This window comes from Epinephelus fuscoguttatus, linkage group LG12 (assembly GCF_011397635.1).
Source record: "Epinephelus fuscoguttatus linkage group LG12, E.fuscoguttatus.final_Chr_v1".
Taxonomy (NCBI): domain Eukaryota; kingdom Metazoa; phylum Chordata; class Actinopteri; order Perciformes; family Serranidae; genus Epinephelus; species Epinephelus fuscoguttatus.
In genome coordinates, this window is record NC_064763.1 from 19543437 (window position 1) to 19562584 (window position 19148).

At 40.4% G+C, this 19148-nt stretch overlaps 1 protein-coding gene across 1 annotated transcript in view; it reads left to right on the forward strand.

Annotated features, from left to right (window-relative positions):
• The window catches only part of uvrag (UV radiation resistance associated gene), a 125229-nt gene that overhangs the window by 93498 nt on the left and 12583 nt on the right, over positions 1-19148 (forward strand). The window contains exon 14 of the mRNA XM_049593148.1: positions 13637-13728. Within this exon, the coding sequence (XP_049449105.1) occupies positions 13637-13728 (92 nt within the window). The remainder of the gene's footprint in view (positions 1-13636; positions 13729-19148) is intronic.

Genomic DNA, 19148 nt, shown 5'->3' on the forward strand with positions numbered 1-19148 from the left:
AGAATATTACATTTCAGCTGTTAAGGAAGTGCTTAAACATGTAGCATGAACTATGCAGTCAGGCAGTTCCCATGGACACGTGTGTGTTGAGTTTGCTTTGGTTCTTGAACATCTTACAGTGATAAGGCCGCTGCTAAAGTCAATAACTTAGTCAAACACCATAATCTTAAACATACTGCTTGACTAACTGATATCTAATCGTCCAGAGGTGTGGATATGTTTATGAAAGTGAAAGGCTTTAGGCTTTGTACATCTTGAGAGGACTTTGGAAGGCAATTAATGTCAAAGTTGCTATGAGCCTGTAGCTCAAAGTCATCTAAGGATTTTAAGTAGCTGGACAGCAATTTCACCCAGTTTCTTCTAGAACCCAGTCTCCACCTTGAAACAAAAACCAAATGACACCTTTACGCTAGACATTTAATTTCAGGCAAGGCTGTAGCCATTGAGTCAACATTGGGAGGGGACCACAGGGTTCTCACAGATCCTTAAAAAGCCTTTAAAGCTATTGAGTTCAATTATTCATATAAAAACAAGGCCTTAACTGGTGTTAAAATGTCTTAAAACAGTCTTTCAAAAGTATTAAAATGTTCAGACATAGACATGTTCAGAAGTTGGGTTTTAGGAATTATTTTTATTTCTGATGTTTTATTGTAAAATCTCAAAATAATTACTAGCAAATTACCAAATGCCTCTTGGATTAACATCATACAGGTGAGGATAGAGGAACCAACAATACTCGTATCTGTTTCTGGCCAGGATACTCAGAGCAGAGGATCCACTGTCTGCTAGCTTGCTATCACTGTACCCTGGATGACAGGGGGAAATGCAAATTCAATTAAAATTGACCATCTAAAAAAATGTTTTCAGCTTGTCTGAAATCGGTAAAAGACGAGGCTCATTTTAGTTTCTGCAAAAAGTCTCTCCAAATTCGGCACGATGGGAGTCAAGGCAGTGAAGTCTTGCATGCTGAGTGAGAAACACAAAATCACCAAGAAAACCAACCAAAAGGTGTTTCCCAATGTTTTATGTTACAATAAATATATTGGCAAAACTGTCCCTCACCCAAAGTAATTGATTTCAGTTTCTGTTTTTATTGTTATTGTTAAATTGGTCTTAAATTTCATTCTGAGCGGCATTAAAAAAAAGTCTTAAATCCAACTTGCCCTAAGCTGGAGGAACCCTTGACCAAATCTGCTGAGTGTCCCCTGCCAGAAAGAAAAATATTTGAAAACTTATTACCTGTTATAGGCTGTTACATTATTTATCATTAGCAAGTGCAGCTATGCAGTATACTATATAAATACAAAGTGTATTTGAAAACTGAGGGGATCTATGGCCATACCAACCATATCGGTTAGTCACATTTCAGTCATGCTAGTCCCTTTGAACTTTCTAAATGTTGCTCATACAGTTCTTCACACACTCACACTCAGAATTGCCTCTGATTGCTAAAAACCTAAACGCACTATTTATCTCTTTTGTTAAATGGACTTTAACAACCACTGAAGCTCATATCGAAAATATTGAATTTAAAATCCATCATAAACAAACCAGAGTGAGTGTTTGTTTTATTGTCAGGATGGTCTGTTGAATCTGTGTGATGTAAGTGTAATCAATCTTTTTTAAACCCCGGACTGCTGACATCAGTTATTGTTTTTTTTATTGCTTGTCTTGACACATTTCTGGAATTAATGGGAGCAGTTTATCAACCAGTCAACATTTACATAAAATCTGATAATGACTTGAAAGGCTCGATCCGACTTCTGTCCGGTCAGTGCAAAAATACACACGGTTCTGCCAATGAAAGTTTTGTTTCAGTGGTGGACTCTGTACAGCATTTAATTTGAATTGACTTATTTTACAATGCCTTGCTTTAAGTGTCCCTATACAGGTTTACTTCCTCTAAACATTGTAATGAAAATAGACTCCACACACAGAGGTAGTAATAGTGTGAAACTCTGTTGATCTGTCTTTTCTCTTTGTGTTTGCCCTTTGTAACTCGTGAAGCCGGGCCATTTGAATGAACAATCATTTCTTTAACTATTAGGCCACTGCCCTAGTCGTTATGTTGTGTCAGCGTTTCAGTGTGGCATTTCCTTCCCGGTCTAAATCTAATGTAACTGAATGCTTAGAAATGAAATAATAATCTTAACTCAAAATTTAGCATGGAAAATGAAGAAATACCATTTGGAAGTCGTGTATGAGACAGCGGTGATTCTTCACACGCTGAATATGTGGCAAGATATTTTCTGTGGTAAGCAAACGCCTGTGGTGTTTATGAATCCAGATTCCCAGTTTGGCTTAAAGGCTGAACAATGATGACCGTGGCACGTATTCAAGGCCAGAAACTGCTCTGAGTTTCAGGGAAGTGAATTTCTGTTGTGAGTGAATTATATGACTCTAGCCAGACTCAAACAACTTTTCAGCCCCGCTCTGTATATTTATTGAGACACATGAAAGGCTGCGGTGATTAATCAAGTTGGATTTCATATTCATTGCACCACATGATTGTTGAGGTTTAGAGCCTCCATTGCACCGTGTGAGGTTTTACCTACCGTTATCTGATGTAAAGCTGCAAATGTAAAATCTAAATACAGCAGGTCAGCCAGTACCAACAAAGGATAGCTATAAATACACATTTAAGGAAAACATTAGGGAGCAATTGGAATTAACATAATCTCATTCTCGCTCTCCTGTAAAACATCTTTACCATCATTCTCACAGCCTCCATCTGCAGTCACTTTGTCTCGGCCATTTTGTGTGCACGCTGGTCAACATTTCACTTTAACTTATTTAGTGGATGAGTGAAGGCTGCACAGACAGAGTGAGTTTCATTACGTGCCCACGATAAGCCAGATGGGCGGAATCATTGGAGCACCGCACTGTAGCAAACACGATCAACCATTTCAAATCCACCAGTGAGCTAGAAAGAGCTGGGGGGGTATCCTGTGTACTGTAAATCAAATGAAGTTGTGAGAAAAAAAAACACAAGGCAAAATACATTGAAGAAAATGCTGATAAGACCATAAAGTATAAACTTACACCATATTTCCATAAAGCTTTTTTTATATAACAAATATGGACAACATTAATGGTTCTGGGTGTATTTTTTAATTTTGAGGTTGACAGCATGTTTAACGCAAGTAAACAAGCTTTACAGTGAACAGTAATGTCAGAGCCCTTTTCTGATTTCAGAAGGAAAATATTATTGAATTTCCAACACTGAAAGGCATTCTTGTACGACGACATGGTCACCCGCCTTGGCGTAGTCGACTTGGCACAGGTGCATACCATACTCAGGCTGTTTAAGCAGTGGTACACCAAAGTGCGAGCCAAAATCTCAAGGCACACCTATATATATACCTGTAAACAACAGCCTCTATAACGTGTTATCACTCCTATCATGACATAAATGTTTGTTTTTATTTACTAATATCAAATTACAATTGACAACCGACTATTACTCATGACATATTTATTAACAAAATGATTCAAGAATTAATTTTAAACTTTTTAAAATTATATCAAAGCACCAATAGCACATCCATTTAATTGGGAATAATGTAAGATAATGTAAGATAATGTGATGTGTTACACACTTTTAATTCCCACATGTGAACAGCAACAAATAGGTTCCCATGAAGGTTTTTTTTTAAATTAAATTATATTAAATCACATTTTCTAGGTAGAGTTTACCTCTGGAGATGGGTTTGCATCCAACATACTGATATAGTCAATTAAAAATTAATTCATAACTTTTTGTATAAGCCTAGTTGAATATATATAATATCCCATGGCACACCTGGATTTGCATCACAGCACAACAGTGTGCCACGGCACACCATTTGAAAACCACTGGCTTCGAGCAATGCACATTGTTTGATTGGCAGACCAGAGGTGGTGCAAATTCCAGTCTGAAACAACTCCTGAGATTTTTGCGCATACTGCCAAATTAATGGAGCCTGTCTAAATGTAGAATCAGCTCCATGTAAGCCATTCTACCTTTGATGGTGTTGCACTCAAATTTGTCCCAAGAGTTTAGCTGACCCGTGTTGTCCAGGTATATGCCAAAAGAAGGCAATCCTGCCCAAAAAGATGAACAGCAACAGAATGAATGTTATATTCTACGTATAAGCTCTCACCAAAAAGGAAATATCTGGAAGTAGCCTCTTTGTAATCGCCAACATTTTTATTAGTAACTGTAATTTAATTACATATTCATTTCTCAGTAACTGTAACAGATTTCAGTTTTCTTTGTAATTATGTAATATGTACCTAGTTACTCCCCAGCACTGGATTTAATTATGTATCCTAATAGTAGCAACACAGTTAAGTTAGAGTAGATATCGTGTAGCACAAGTACAGATTAAATGAGATGTTAAAGAGCAGTTGTCATGGTAACTACTGAGTTTTCACTTTCTGATTCAGCTTAAAGGTGAGAATTAAAAAAAAAGTTTGATTCCCTATGTTCAAAGTGATAGTCAAACATAATTCTGTTTAATTAAAGGTTTGGGTTCAAGTAAATATACTTGGTATCACATAAAAGTTGTGAGGTCTGGCTTTGCAGCTTGGCCACAAAAGATAACGTCAGTGCTGTGCTGTGATTCTTCTGAACAAGTCGAACTGTTTATTGAAATGTCAAAACAATAGATCAGACCGAAAATCTCTGTATGTGTAAATACAGTGTTCTAATGTGCCTTCTAACTAATCATATCGGCCCACTGAGTTGAATGAGTTGTTTATTTCCTCAACGCTGGACATCGAAGAGTTGGCAGATCTGTTGGCAGACAGAAAAAAGGATCCGGAGCTTATGTGTGGCTCACAGAGCTGTAAACAAAAACTTACGATAATTGGATCGATGTGCCACTGTGTGAGTCAGTTCAACGAGAAACAAAGAGGCATAATGAGAGGATTAAAACGAGAACATGCGTACACAAATTTAACGACCATCATAATGAGAAGAGTAAAACTTCACCTGCTGCCACGAGGAAAGTTGGCGCTTGCAGTCTAGTGTGAAGAAATCATCTGCAGGCAAATTCTTGGCTGGAGTTAATAGCTCCTTGGGCTTAATCATGAAAAAAACATGAACTTTGTGTGGGGTATGTGGTTTTGGTGCGCCAGCCAAACGGCTCCAAAGGACACCATAGATGCCCAAAAGCCACTCTCACAAGCCAAGAAACTGTTTTATTACACGTCTCACTTGAAATTACACATATTAAAATCTATGAGGAATACATTACCACCCATATCAGTCCAAATAGTGTTGCATGCACCATTAGCTAATAGTATGGTACATTAGAATCTAACAGTCTTTATTTATAATCTATTTGATTTAATCAGCAAAATGTGTCAAATTTTAATAGTAATAGAGCAATTAACTGCAGTTAAAGGTTGTGTGTTTTACATCCACAAACTAGTTATAGGGCTCCAACTGACAACTATTTTGACTGTCGATTATTCTGCAGCTTATTGCTTTGGTTAGTCAATTATTAATCAGATCAAAAGAAGCAAGTGACATTTTATCATTTTAAGCAATTTATTAAAGAAACGAAATTTATTCCTCATCTTCTTGTAATGAAATTAAAAAAATGGGCATTGGGGATGCAGTCATGCACTGAGATTAAAAGGGAAATAATATAGTAACTGATATATATTTGAAAAACTCCATGATGTTACGTTATATTCCAGTGTCTCTCTGACCTAATTTCAGCTGATTAGCGTTCGCCTTCGCCAGACTTGCGTCCTTTTTAATGGATAAAAACACACAGTTACTGGTTAATTTGAACAATGTAACCGACAGAAATAGCCTCAGGGGCCTGGCTACATTGAATCAAATGCTTAGAGAGACAGACGAGTGCATCATTTCTTGTATCATTTCTTGTTTCTAGAAAACAATGTTTTGATGCATTGGATGTGCTGAATGTGCATATTAAGGCAGTACAGGAGGAGGTGCACATTAATAATCCTCCAGGACTGTAACATGCTCATGTTTAACCCAAACAATGTGTCATGTGACTGCAGCTGGTTCAGATCCAGGTCGGAACACGTTCTCACCACAAACGAACCACACCAGAGGTCATTTGAAACCAGACCGAGACCACCTTTTCAAGAAGGTCTCAGTCCGGTTGTTTTGGAGTGCGTTTGCTATGTTCACACCTGCCCAAACGAACCGCACTTAGGGAGCAAACGAACTAGAGTTTGATTGAACCGAACCAGGGCAGGTGTGAAAGCACCCTAATTCATTACCTGAGCTACACAAGGCACAGTATTTGCTGGCCTAAAGCCCTCACCTTAGGAAATGTTTCCACAGTGCATGCCGAATTAAACCATGATGAAATTTGTTGCCAATTGTTTTTATGATCAATTTTAATCAATTCATCGACAAGTTGTTACAGCCCTACCTTTTTAGTTTATTGTGCAGCTTGACTTTGCCGTACAGGTTATTGAAACACTGTGAGCTTTGGCTTAATAATTAACAGCCCAGCATGCAGACTTTATATTTCCTGGCAGAAGCGACAGGAACTGTTCCATTATAATGGAACATTTCCTGTTCCAAACTCTAACAAATTAGTCTACACTGATGTTTATGACTTTTTGCAGGATATTTTATTACGTCATGTATCATTCAGCTCTTATAATATTATTTGTTTTTACAGCTTGTTATTTTATTCACTGGTATGTAAGCTGTTCATGAATCAGTCATCTTAACCAGGAGAGGCACAGCCCTGAAATATTGTCAGTGGCAGGTTATCTCCCATAGCTCCACTTCTCTACATATGAGTTGAATGCATGGAGACTAATGTCTGCATCAACCTCACGGTCTCTGCTGAAGTATCCAGTCCACAGTTTGACCAGAGGGATGGTGGAGGGAGGAACACCTGGTTAGCCCCTCTATAACAAGCTGTCATAGCACCTAATGAGCTCCCTGATTATCGTCCCCAGGGAGTATGCAAAACCTATGTACTCTGTAAAATAACCATTTCTATTTTTACCCCAGTGGACAAAAGCCTGCTGATTATAAATCACAGGGTAATTGTCCATGATGCAGGTCAGACATGCACAGGATACTCCAGGGTTTGATTTGGAGACTTTTTAACCTCTTGACACACGAAACGCAACGCTCTTGATGAAAATATCCTGCGTCCCAGATTTCCTCCACTGCACATCTCCAGTGACGATGGAAGACCGCTTGTCAGATGACGCTAATAACAGGCACCAGTTGAACTTTTAGGATGTCTGCGCTGACAAGTGGCTCCTATGGTGACCTCATAGCACAAAAGGCGGGGAGGGGGGAGGTGAGCTTTGTTACCTGGGCCACCCTCCCACACCACATCACCAGCAATCAACCTCAAAAATTCTTTGCAGCCCGCCCACATTTGCGGTCTGAAGTGAGGGTGATTAGTACTGACAAACCCAGGGAAACAGTAATACGTGGCATAAGCCAGACTGTGTTTGTTTAGCCTCTGTACAGAGCTCGGGGCAAACAAGCAGGTTTTGCCAAATGATGGGTGGCATGTACTGTACACTGACTGGTTCTCGCCGGCTCTAGTCAGTATGAGGGTGTTTATGTGTGGTCACGGCTCCAGTGGATTGGCAGGCTGGGATTGTATACACTGCTGCATTCTTTGGGCTGTAACTTTATCTTTGAGATGGATGAGGATGAGTCCCCAAATTCTCAGATGTAACGGGTCAGCTGTGCTCATCCTTTAAACTCTCACACAGACTCATACCAAACTTTGCAGTCATACCATAGACTGTATAAAAATGATGGAAGTAGCCACCATGTCATCACCTGTTTGTTTGTGTACTTGCATTTGATTTTGGCATTTTGGCTGTTGCCAGAGTGACCTTACTTGGACATGAGGGTGGAGCTGTGGAAGAGGGAGGGGTGGATCTGACTGAGAGTGGCCGCGCCCTTAATTATGTGTAACTTTAAGCCTCCAGAAAATTGAAACGGGTGATTTATATAAAAAGTAACTCTCCTGTACAGTTGTCATGGCTGAGGAAATGAGCTATAAAGACCAAAACAGTGTTTTGTACCAGGCTGTAAACATGTTTATTGCTGCTTTAAAGTTGGTCATTTTAACATTGAAGTCTATTGAGACTGACTCACTTCTGTAGCCAGCCTCAAGTGGCTATAAGGGGAACAGCAGTTTGGCACCTCCACGTTGGCTTCATTCTTCAGCCCTGGAGGTTGCCGCTTGAGTGATACCAGCCGATTACCCACTACACATGCTCGGAAGTCTCCACAGCCCTGAGTAGGCTTTGTTGAATAGCTAAATAGGGAAGGGAGTGCCCAGACACAAAGGTGTGAGCAGCAAAGGGGAGACCTGGCCGGATCTGTTTCACTATGTCATCATGTGAAAGACCCCCCCTCCTCCCACCAACTCCTCTCTCCTTTCAGCCATCCTCAATGGGCTCTGGGAATTTCTCACCACGATCTGGTTAGCCCCATTACAAAGAACCCCGTGGCCAGCAGCCTGAAGGCACTCTTCCATACACATAGGCACAAGCACGCAAAGGACTCCACCGGCATTCATCACAATGATGTATGAAAGGGAAACTAGAAATGACAAGCTGTCTCAAGTGGTCTGATTCTGAGCAATTTGTATGATCTGGTCTGGAGCTGTTGACATAGTAACACTCGGAGGTTGTTTCTCATTGCTGTGTTTGTATAGACATTCTCCTAGATACTCATTTTGCTGGGTTGTGGATTTTCATTCCTGTCGTGTTGTTGTGTTTTTTGCCTCACCTTGATGACAACACATTGCTTCATATCAGTTACAACATACTTCCAAAGACCTGTTTGGGTTTACCGACCAGAATCTAAACTTTCCTGCTCAGCTGTTTGTTTCCGTCCCACATTCAAAGCCTGCATGGCGCCGACAATCGGAAATGACACCCAGCTTCATGTCGTTAGGCAGCCTCACACATTTTTTCCTCTTTTACAACATTCTCTGTTCTCTTTGCCTCAATATGACTACAATGTGATTATAGTTTAAATTATATAAATAAAAATAAAGACCAAGGAAAGGGGGGGATTTTTACAGAAAAACACAGATATTCTGTGAGACTAAAGTGGTAAATTTAGTGGAAAAACCTCATGAATTTACTGCCAAAAAGTCAGGTGATGTAGAATAACGACAAAGTCTATGTAGTAATGGTGACTCACACAGGACACAAACCCAAGTCTCCTGGGTGAAAGTCCTGAGCTTCACCCATCTACTACAGCCTGGCTCCCTACAAGGTTTTGTCTTCTTCTCTTGAATTTACCACTTAAATCTCTGAATATATGAGTTTTTTCTTGCAAATTTACCACTTTAATCTAAGAGAATATTTAAGTTTTTTTCTTGCAAATTTACTACTTTAATCGTAGAAAATATTAAAGTTTTTTCTAGCATAAATTAACCACTTTAATCGTAGAGAATATTTAAGTTTTTCAGCCTTAATTTTCCACCTTAATGTCAAAGAATATATATATATATATATATATATATATATATATATATATATTTTTTTTTTTTTTTTTTTATTTTAAATTTACCACTTTAATCTTTAATTTTTCTTTTAATAAAATTACAGCATCAATCTCAGAATATTCATGTTTTTTTGTGAAAAATTACCACTTTTTTCACATAAATTTAGCACTTCAATCACAAAAAATATCCAAGGTTTTTTATATTTTATTAGTTTTTCCAGGCCACATTTTTATTATTATTTTTTCAACCTACAATGGCCCTAATACACAGTTGTAGGTGACACAGCCGGGTCACTAATGTTTTTTTCTTGCCTGTCTCAAGTGAGAAGAGAAGAAGGGAGCGGGGTTGATGTTTGCATATTCGACAGCCAGCATCCAGGATATATGCCTTCCCAGGACGAAGGCCATGAGCAACACACATATATACACATAGAGTGCACTCTGAGGAGAAACTTAATGCAGCTTCCACCAGGGAGGGCCAGACCAGTTTATGAATATTGATAGAGTCTGGCTGGCTGAGTGCTGGGTCAGCTGTAGGGCTGCAGTATTCAGTCTTCCAAACTGTCTGGATGTGTTTAACACATCTCATTACAAAGACAGTGTGAAGCAGGAGTCACCCAGTGCTGCTGGCTCTGCACTGCTGCCAACCAGACACTTAGCTCGAGTGTTGCTGGTGCCCACTGGCAGAGGTTTGGCAAATGCCTGAGTGAACATGCAAGCAGGTAGCGTTTCATATTCTTCTGTGTTGGCTCGTCAGAGGCAGACATTATGAAGGATCTTGGACCAGCCAATAACATCCTCCTATTTTTTAATCCCCCACAGCAAGCTTTACAGTAATGAGGTGCGCTTGGAGCAATCGAGTGATGTCACCCATCACTCTCCTGTCTTCACCCATATCCAGTTTCTGTACGCTGCACGCTTAGCAAGATCTCTGCACATAAGGAAAACAATAGGAGGCACGCATACAAATGCACACTCATGCTCTCTGTCTCTCCCACACACTCAGACATACAGGCATGTAATTTGACATAGGGCTCCTCTCAGACACGCAGTGTGGTTATTACACACACTTCAGAACTCAGGCCAACTAATGGAATATATAGACAGCATTTTGTTACGCCTTCTGACTGAAAATCAAAGAAAGCATACAGTATACCCAACAAACACTGTTTACCTTCCCTAAAGCCGTAATGTTTATTCTTTGCTCATATCTGATCCATGATTTCTTATTTGTGCTTTCTAGACCGTAACCTTGAGATTTCCTTGAGATCGGGGATTTTCCTTTTTTTAGCATCTTGCCACAGAACAAGCAAGCCCCCCTACTCAGTGTTGCTGTTGCTATGGTCTTTCTGTTTCTAAATTGGTGGTGTTATTGATCTTGGCCTTCTGCTTCAAACCCAATTCCGTTCAGCTGGCTCTGTGGACAGCACAGCGCCGTCATTTGGTCAGACCCTGAGGTTTACTCTGAGCCATGAATGGATCTCTTATGTTGTTCTCCAAGGTTTCTGACCATTCCATCACCATCTGGGTTTTCAAGATGACACCCCTCATTCTGAGCTTCTTTTGATAAAGTCATCCTCTGATACTGTCATGACTGTGGTTTCTGTGGCTCCCCTAACGGACACAGACCTTTTGAGGCCAGAACGCACACATGTGCAAACACACTGGAACATTGATCACAGACATGTGAAGACTTTGGTACATGTCACACACATACCATACCATTCATACCATACAGTTTACACATTATTCTGGCAGCTGTTCAGACAGAAAGGGATTTGGCCATTTTATGTAGAGATTCGACACACATGCACATGTGGCCAGTGTGTACTCCTCCTGTGTCACCCCTTCTGCCATTAATCAAGATTTACAAGAGCTACTATGTGTAGCTGTATATGGGCAGGTGTAAAAAAAAATTCAAACTAGTCTGATATTAAGCTAAACACTACACCGGACGAGTATAACAGATTTTTCTAATAGATGTAGTTGCAGTTGACTCAATGAGCGTCCAGCTATCACATTTTGTTCCGAAACATTGGAGCTGTCTGTCCACACTGAATCCACTAAGGCCCTGATCACACAGAAAGCATTTTGCACATTGCAAAACACGAGGCACCGCACTGCCTTTTTTTTTTTTAATTTAATGCCACTAGTGGGCCTTTTTATTGTTGCCAGGCAATCACTCCATCACCTCCTTACACTGACCCTCCTATGTAATCAATCTGCAGTTTTTTCACCACAGTAATTAGTATCTAGTTTCTAAAATGGTCAGGCAGATGGTACTTGATTTAGCTCTAGTTGAGGGTGAGAGGCTGTCAGCAGATAGTTTGTTGGGCACAGGGAATCAGAGATCTGTGTGGGTACATGAAACCCTAAATAAAAGGGTGGGTCATGGGGAGTACCACCAGTTGGTCCAGGAGCTTCGCCTCCATGATGGATGTTTCTAGGAATATTTTAGAATCACTTGGGGGCAGTTTGACAACCTGCTGTCTATCGTCGGGCCATATAGCTCTGGGTGTCCAGCAACCGCTACCACCAGTGTCTCCTCCATTATTTACCAATAAAGACTATTTTCTATCTTCTTGCCTAAAGGAAGTAGGTTGTTATTAGCAGTGGTTACCAGAATCTTTTAGCTCCCTGGTGATCTTTCTTCAACCCGCTGACACCTTATTTAGGTTTTTGTAGTGAAATAAGGAGGCATCATATCGAATAATTCCTCATTTCAACTTAACGAATCCGCTGTTTCTAATCGATTGCAGAGCTTTCAAAGCAAGCAACAGGCATAAATAAAAACAGGGCATCTGACAAAGGTTCATCTCAGAATGATAGCCAGTCAGGACATGTCTTTCATCTAATTCAAATGCAAAATGTTGCCATATTGGCACAGTTTGAGTTTTCTTTAGAGACTAACTCTGCCATATCTCATCTCGTCACCACAAAAAACACATGCACTTACTCGTAAACAAACACAAAGTTATCCCACCTTTAGTAGAGTTAAATGACCTTCGTGTTGCCAGTGCTCTGCGGAAAATTGCACACAGCCTGTCAGGCACAAGCTAGCTCTGTAGCTAGCTTGGTGGTCGTGAATGTATATTACAGCAGTTACCACAAGAAAACAGGTATTGATGTGTCCTGGGGGCTACTGATACCCTGAAAACCATTTGTCTCTTTCTAAACTGTTAAACAAAGAACAAGGAAACGTGACTTTTGCCCTCTGCACCTCAACGATTTATTTCTCTGTAATTCCTTTATAATCATGTCATTTGTCCATCATGTCCTCCTATATGAAGAGACAGTTATCCTGGGTGAGTGATGTGTCAGAGTCATGTGCGCTGCATCTCTTCACCAGAAGTGTGTGTGCGCGCGTGTGTGTGTGTAAAGAGCAGAGTGGTTGCCGTGGCACCCAAGTGGAAACAAAACAGATGTCAGCTGGCGCGGGCAGTGTGTGTGACAGAGGGGCCTCAGAGATATACGCTGGACGTGCGGCATGATGCTCCTCTGCTGTTCAGTAATATAGGTTAAATAAACTCTCCGGGACAAGAGTTGGCTCGCTGTGACATCGCTCAACTGTTAGAGGAGATATTTCTGGCACCAGAGCTAGAGTTTCAAGGTGGCCTTGTTGATTTTCTTTTACTGGATTTGATTCTGTCATCATAAAATAAAGCACTGTGGTACGAGGGAGGGAACGTTCAAGGCCAAATTTAGAAGTGGGTCTACTGAAAAAAAGAGGGAGAGATCATGGGAGAATGTAATTGGGTTTCTAATGTGCTCTCATAGCCCCATTTCATCCAGATGTTTGAACAGCGAGTTTGGTTTTTCTTGCCACCCGCATCTCATCCCCCTGTCTTTCCACACACCTTACATATTAGCGCACATGCCTGTTATCAGGGAAGGATGCCCATTGTGTGTCCAGATGAGTAATGGTCTGATGGGGAGAGTAGAGATGTGTCACGGTGAAAGAATGCAGACTTCAGACCTCTCCTGTAGGTGGTATTTCTTTCTTCTCCGGATAAGATCCAAACATGGAGAATGTGAATACGGGTCTAAGTGATTCACAGCAGTGCGAGCCCGCCACACACTATATGTAGGGTTGTAGGATGTACGATGTGGTGGGTTGTTCGAGGTTAATGACACAGTATGTGTTCCCTCTTCTTGCAGCTGAGATATCAACATGGCTTGACCACCCCAGACCTGCAGCAGACACTACCCAACCTGAAGAACTTTCTGGAGCATGGCCTGCTGGTCCGATGGTAAGAACCACATAACCTCAAGTGTTTCTTCAGAGGTCACTGAGGCCAGATGACATATCTGTATTTACAGTGGATTTGCTTTAATCGAACACATGAATCAGTTACTCTTTGAAATAATTTCTCATAATGACTTTTTTTTTACTTTTTCTTTTTGTTATGTTATTATTTCATTTATTACAATGTCTAATACCTTCATCAAAAACGAAAGATATTCCTTCTGTCATCTAATTATCCACCACCAGAAAATTTCAAATCTATGTATGCATCAATTGTAAATTCCTGGGTTGATACCAATCCAGATGTTTGAAATAACAGTTTGGCCGATAACTAATACCAATGTTTTTTTGTTGTTGTTATTTATTTGCCCTTTTGCGCCAGGGAAACAACAAAATCTTCATTTAAACAAAAAAAAAAAAAGTTTTAAAGTTATTCAGCCCCTCATTGCTGTCTTGAAATTACAAAGTTCAATCATACAAATTTATTTAACACAAAAAACGGCATATATTACAAACTAGCATCACGTGTATAAAATTAAGACAGAGATGGGGTCACAAGATGCTGTTTAAAGTTAAATTAAAATTTACATAGATGTTTTTTTGAATTACGTGTACAGACAAAAACAATACAACCATGGCTCTATACATTGCAGTATCCTTCAGTGCACAAGTTTTGGCACTATACCGTATTGTACTGGCTCGATTATACAGTGGTGGAAAAAAGTTTTCGGACACCCTTAAAATTTTACACAATCTCAAATATTATCATGAAATATTTGTGGAAAAATCTTTTTTGTGTTTCAAAAGGTTTGGCTGCATTAGACAGATACAAACAAATACAAATTATATTTTTTTGTTTATTGTTTACAAGAAAAACTAACAAAACTAAATTCTTGACAGTTTCAATATGTCAGTTCTCAACATTGTCGGTATCAAAGTCAACAAATAACAGAGAATGTGTTCAAAACTGAACAAAAAAAAAAAAACCATCACATCATCAAATTAATATTTAGTAGTCCTGCCACTGGCACGTAGTAGAGCTCTAATCCTGGCTGGCATGTTCCCCATGAGCCTTTCACACTGTTGAGGGGTAATCTTGTCCCATTCTTCTTGAATTACTGCTTTTAATTCTTCTAAATTCTTTGGTTTATGCTTTGAAACAGACCTTTTGATAATCCACCACAGATTTTCAATGGGGCTCATGTCCGGGGATTGAGCTGGCCACTCTAAGACCTGGATACTGTGCTCCTGCAGCCAAGTTCTACTGGCCTTGGATGTGTGGCAAGGGGCATTATCTTGTTGAAACATCCAGTTTTTACCTCGACGGAACAGTGCACACGCAGAAGGGAGCATGTGGGTTTCGAGAATGGTACAATACTTGGTAGAGTTCAATGTGCCATCACAGACAGTGAGATGACCAACACCAGCAGCACTCATGCATCCCCAAACCATGATACTGCCTCCACCATGCTTGACAGTAGGTACTGTACATGCTGGAGATAATGCTTCGCCTGGCCTTCTGCACCCTCACATTAGTAGGAGGAAGATAAAGCTGGAAACTGGACTCATCTGACCACAAAATCTTCTTCCAATTCCTGGCTGTCCAGTTCTTGTGTGCCTGGGCCCAACGCCGGGCTAACCTCTGTCTCTCATTGATCAGGGGCTTCTTGATAGCCTTGTAGGACCTTAAGCCATGATCTAAAAGTCGGCCACATACAGTGCAGGTGGAACACTGGACACCAGTTTGGTTTGACCACTGCTGCTGAAGCTCCTGTGATGTCATTCGGTGGTTTTGCCTGCACATGCGGATCAGGATGCGGTCATTTCTTGCTGAAGAAACCCTTGGATGCCCAGATCTTGGTTTGTCTTCCAAGCTGTTGGTTCGTCTGTATTTCTGCAGAGTGTATCCAACTGCTGAAGGACTGCATCTGCACTTCCTGGCTATCGGGTGGCAGCTGTACCCTTCCTGGCTGAGAATCTTTATCTTCAGGTGTGTTTCCTGCGTTAGGTTCCTTGTTTTAGCCATTTTTGTGTCTGAAGAACTTTCAAATGTGCTGGCTTTATGTAGACACGAAGCTTGGCAACAAAAATTGTGTCTTTTAATAAAAAGAACGACCTTCATCACTGGTACCAAAATGACCCAATACTCAAAATTTCTTATGTATTTTTATGGAACCAATCAATTTTAAGTTTTTAATGGCTTTTTTAGGATTTATTTCGTATTTTGGCTGTGACTGTACTGAAAGAAATTCCACTCGAAGATCTATAATATAATATATTTCACAAATGCATGGGGTGTCCGAAAACTTTTTTCCACCACTGTAAAACGATCCATCCTTCGCCAACACTTCTTGAAGATTTGAAGAACTTTCTTATTAGTCCTGTTCGGAATGTTTCCCCAAGATACTGTTAGTCCAAGGAGCAAAGAGTCCACATCTTGAAACCTTTTTTCTCGTAAACTGAGACATGGAATGCTTCCATTAAAACCCAACATACACATTTATCTACCTTACCTATCAGTCACGTCCTCACACACTGTACTGTCAGGTTCTTGCAAGCAGTCAGGATGATTTTCTCTGGCTGTCATCATCAGTCTGCATGACATTCAGTGTCAGCTGTAACTCTTGGTAGCTTGACAAATGATTCTGAATCACAAGTGTGTTTCTGCAGTGAAGGTGTTGGGAGACACATCCAACTCCATTCTATTTTACACAAGCCATTGAAAACTCCTCCATCTTACACTGTGAATAACAAACTAAACAGACTTGAACAACCTCACTACTCCAGCAGCATTAGGGCTACAACAACCCATAATGCAACACTCCATGGAGGAGCCAGTGTTACATTAAAGGTCCAGCGTGAAGGATTTTTCCATTTGTGTATAATCATCTGAAACTTAGAATCTTTGTGTTTTTGTTACCTCTAGCCCTGTTTCCACCAAACACTTTTGGTATGGTACCTTTGGAACCAAAAGTAACCCTTATGACATGGTATCTAGAACCTAGCAGGCAAAAATGGAGACATACCAAACGGTTCTATTGGTACCATCCACAACTTTTCACAGTGGAAACGCAAAAAAGAAAAGCGCTGCAAACTGAACTGTACCATATCGCACTGCTCGGTGGAAACAGGCTTCAGAATGAGCCATTTATATCTACACACAGTGTCGTCCTACATGCTTGTCACACACCAGAAGTTATCAAAGTTTTGATATTATCTAGGATTAATGGTAAATCATTTGTATATACAGTATATTGAAAAAAAGTGAATAGTAATGGTCTCTGACAGGTTCCTTGAGGTATCCCACAACTAGTAGATTCATTCATTTGCTCTATGTTACTCTACAGGAATTTATTATGTATTGACACCAGGCATTGCAATCTCTTTAAGAGTGTTGTCATACATGTCTAGCAGAAGTTTCAAAGAAAATATTCTTGTTTTAACAACAGAATTTAGGTGTAACACAGCAAAGTATCATCTGAAATCATATGGATGTATTAGCTAAGAGTTAAAAATAAAATTTACAGTACCCCATCTTTGTAATGATGTACCATGTCATCAGTGCCTCCACAAAAAAAGAGCAGTATTTGATGAGATTTGCAGCAGCCACTTTGTCCCTGGGAAGTGGAATGCCTAGATATCTGCCTCTCTCCTTCTATAGGCTCATGGCCTGTGAGTAACCCTTCACTAAAACCTGAGAGTTGGTCTGCGTCAGACTTCAGCTCCACTGCCCTATAAAAGAGAAAGCTGGCTTTGATCTCCACTCCTCTCCCAGGGTCAGCAAAGGGGAAAATGTGTATTACACACATTAATTGAATAATCTTTTGTTTTGAAAGGAAAGACGCCATGAAAAGCCCGAGCCTCAAATCAGCCCTCCACTGCTCCCCCTCCTTAATGGGAAGTGGAAGGGCCCAAAGATAGATGAGATGAAAGCATGGGGCCGTTAACCCTGAAGCTATGTGTGTGTGCATGTGTGTACACATGCATGAAAGTTTAAAGAAGTGGAGGTGGAAGTGTAACAGTCCTACAGTGGCATGCCACAGCCACACTCCATGTACGACAACGAGACCACAGGGACAGGAACAAAAGCCGCCCTGTACTGACTCAGAAGTCATCAGCTGAGAGTCAAGAAACTGCCTTTCTCATCAGCTCGGGTAGCTCTGAGCTTCAAAAACATACATTCAGATCAGTCATTCGCACTGTCATATGCTACAGAGCTCTGCTACTCCGCCTGTAGATTTAACAATGCCTTAAGGGAAAATTCAACATTTACGGAAAATGCAAATAAATTTTCTTGCCGAAAGTTAGATTAGAAGATTGATAAAGTTCTTATTTCTATATTGTAAATATGAAGCAGCCAGCAGCCAATTAGCTTATCTCAGCAGAAAGCCTGGAACCAGGGGAAACAGTTTGCCTGGCCTTGTCCAGAGGCAAAATCCACACACCAGCATCTCTAAAGCTCACAAACCACATGTCACTTTTACACTTTGGTTCTGCATATTAAACACGATACATAACATGTTAATTAGTGAGCTTTAGCGTTCAACCCTTTTGTGCATACATTCCTGCAGTCAGTATGCCAATGGCACGCTCCCTCCAACATCTGTGGCGTTATGTTGCGTGATAAAATTTCACATTTTAGAGTGGCCTTTTATTGTGACCAGTAAAGAGCACACCTGTGTAGTAATGACGGTGTTTAATCGGCATATTGATATGCCACATCTGTCAGGTGGATGGATTATCTTGGAGAACATGAGTTCACTAAGACTTAAACAGATTCACACAAAAATTTGAGAGAAATAAGTCTTGCGTGTCTTAGTTGTTTAGAGTACTAGAGTAAAACAAAAGTGTTTTTGTTCAGTGTACATATATATGTTTGCTGCTCTCTCATCATAAAACCATGCACCATGCATACTTCACTTCAGTCTAACTTAAAGCGTCCAGCGAGGATTAGGAGGTGACTGTTTCACAATGCCTGTAATAAAAAGGATATGCATTGATTTCTCTTCACACATTGTCCATATCAGTTCCAGTATTCCTTTCCTCCCTTGTTTGAAAAAACCTACATTCAGATACAATTTCCAGTGCTGGGACCTAGCTCATGAAATATGGATGTATAAAAAAGCTACATGGCAGCTGCAGATAATTATCTTATAGACTGTGAGAGAGAGACTAATCTGCTTCCTCTATCCTTCCTTGCCACCTCTTTTCTTCCTTCCACGCATCCAAACAAGGATGATGTGATGAAGGATATGACCAAGGGCACCGTTTCCAGAACACATTTGGAAATGGTTCCTCCCTCCATATAGAACTAATTCAGCATGCATCCAGTCTGCAGGGAGAGCCCTCCCCAAAGCGCCAAGACCTGCGCCATGAGAGCATAGCATGTTCATCTTAAACATTTTACACAGAGCGGATGGAAAA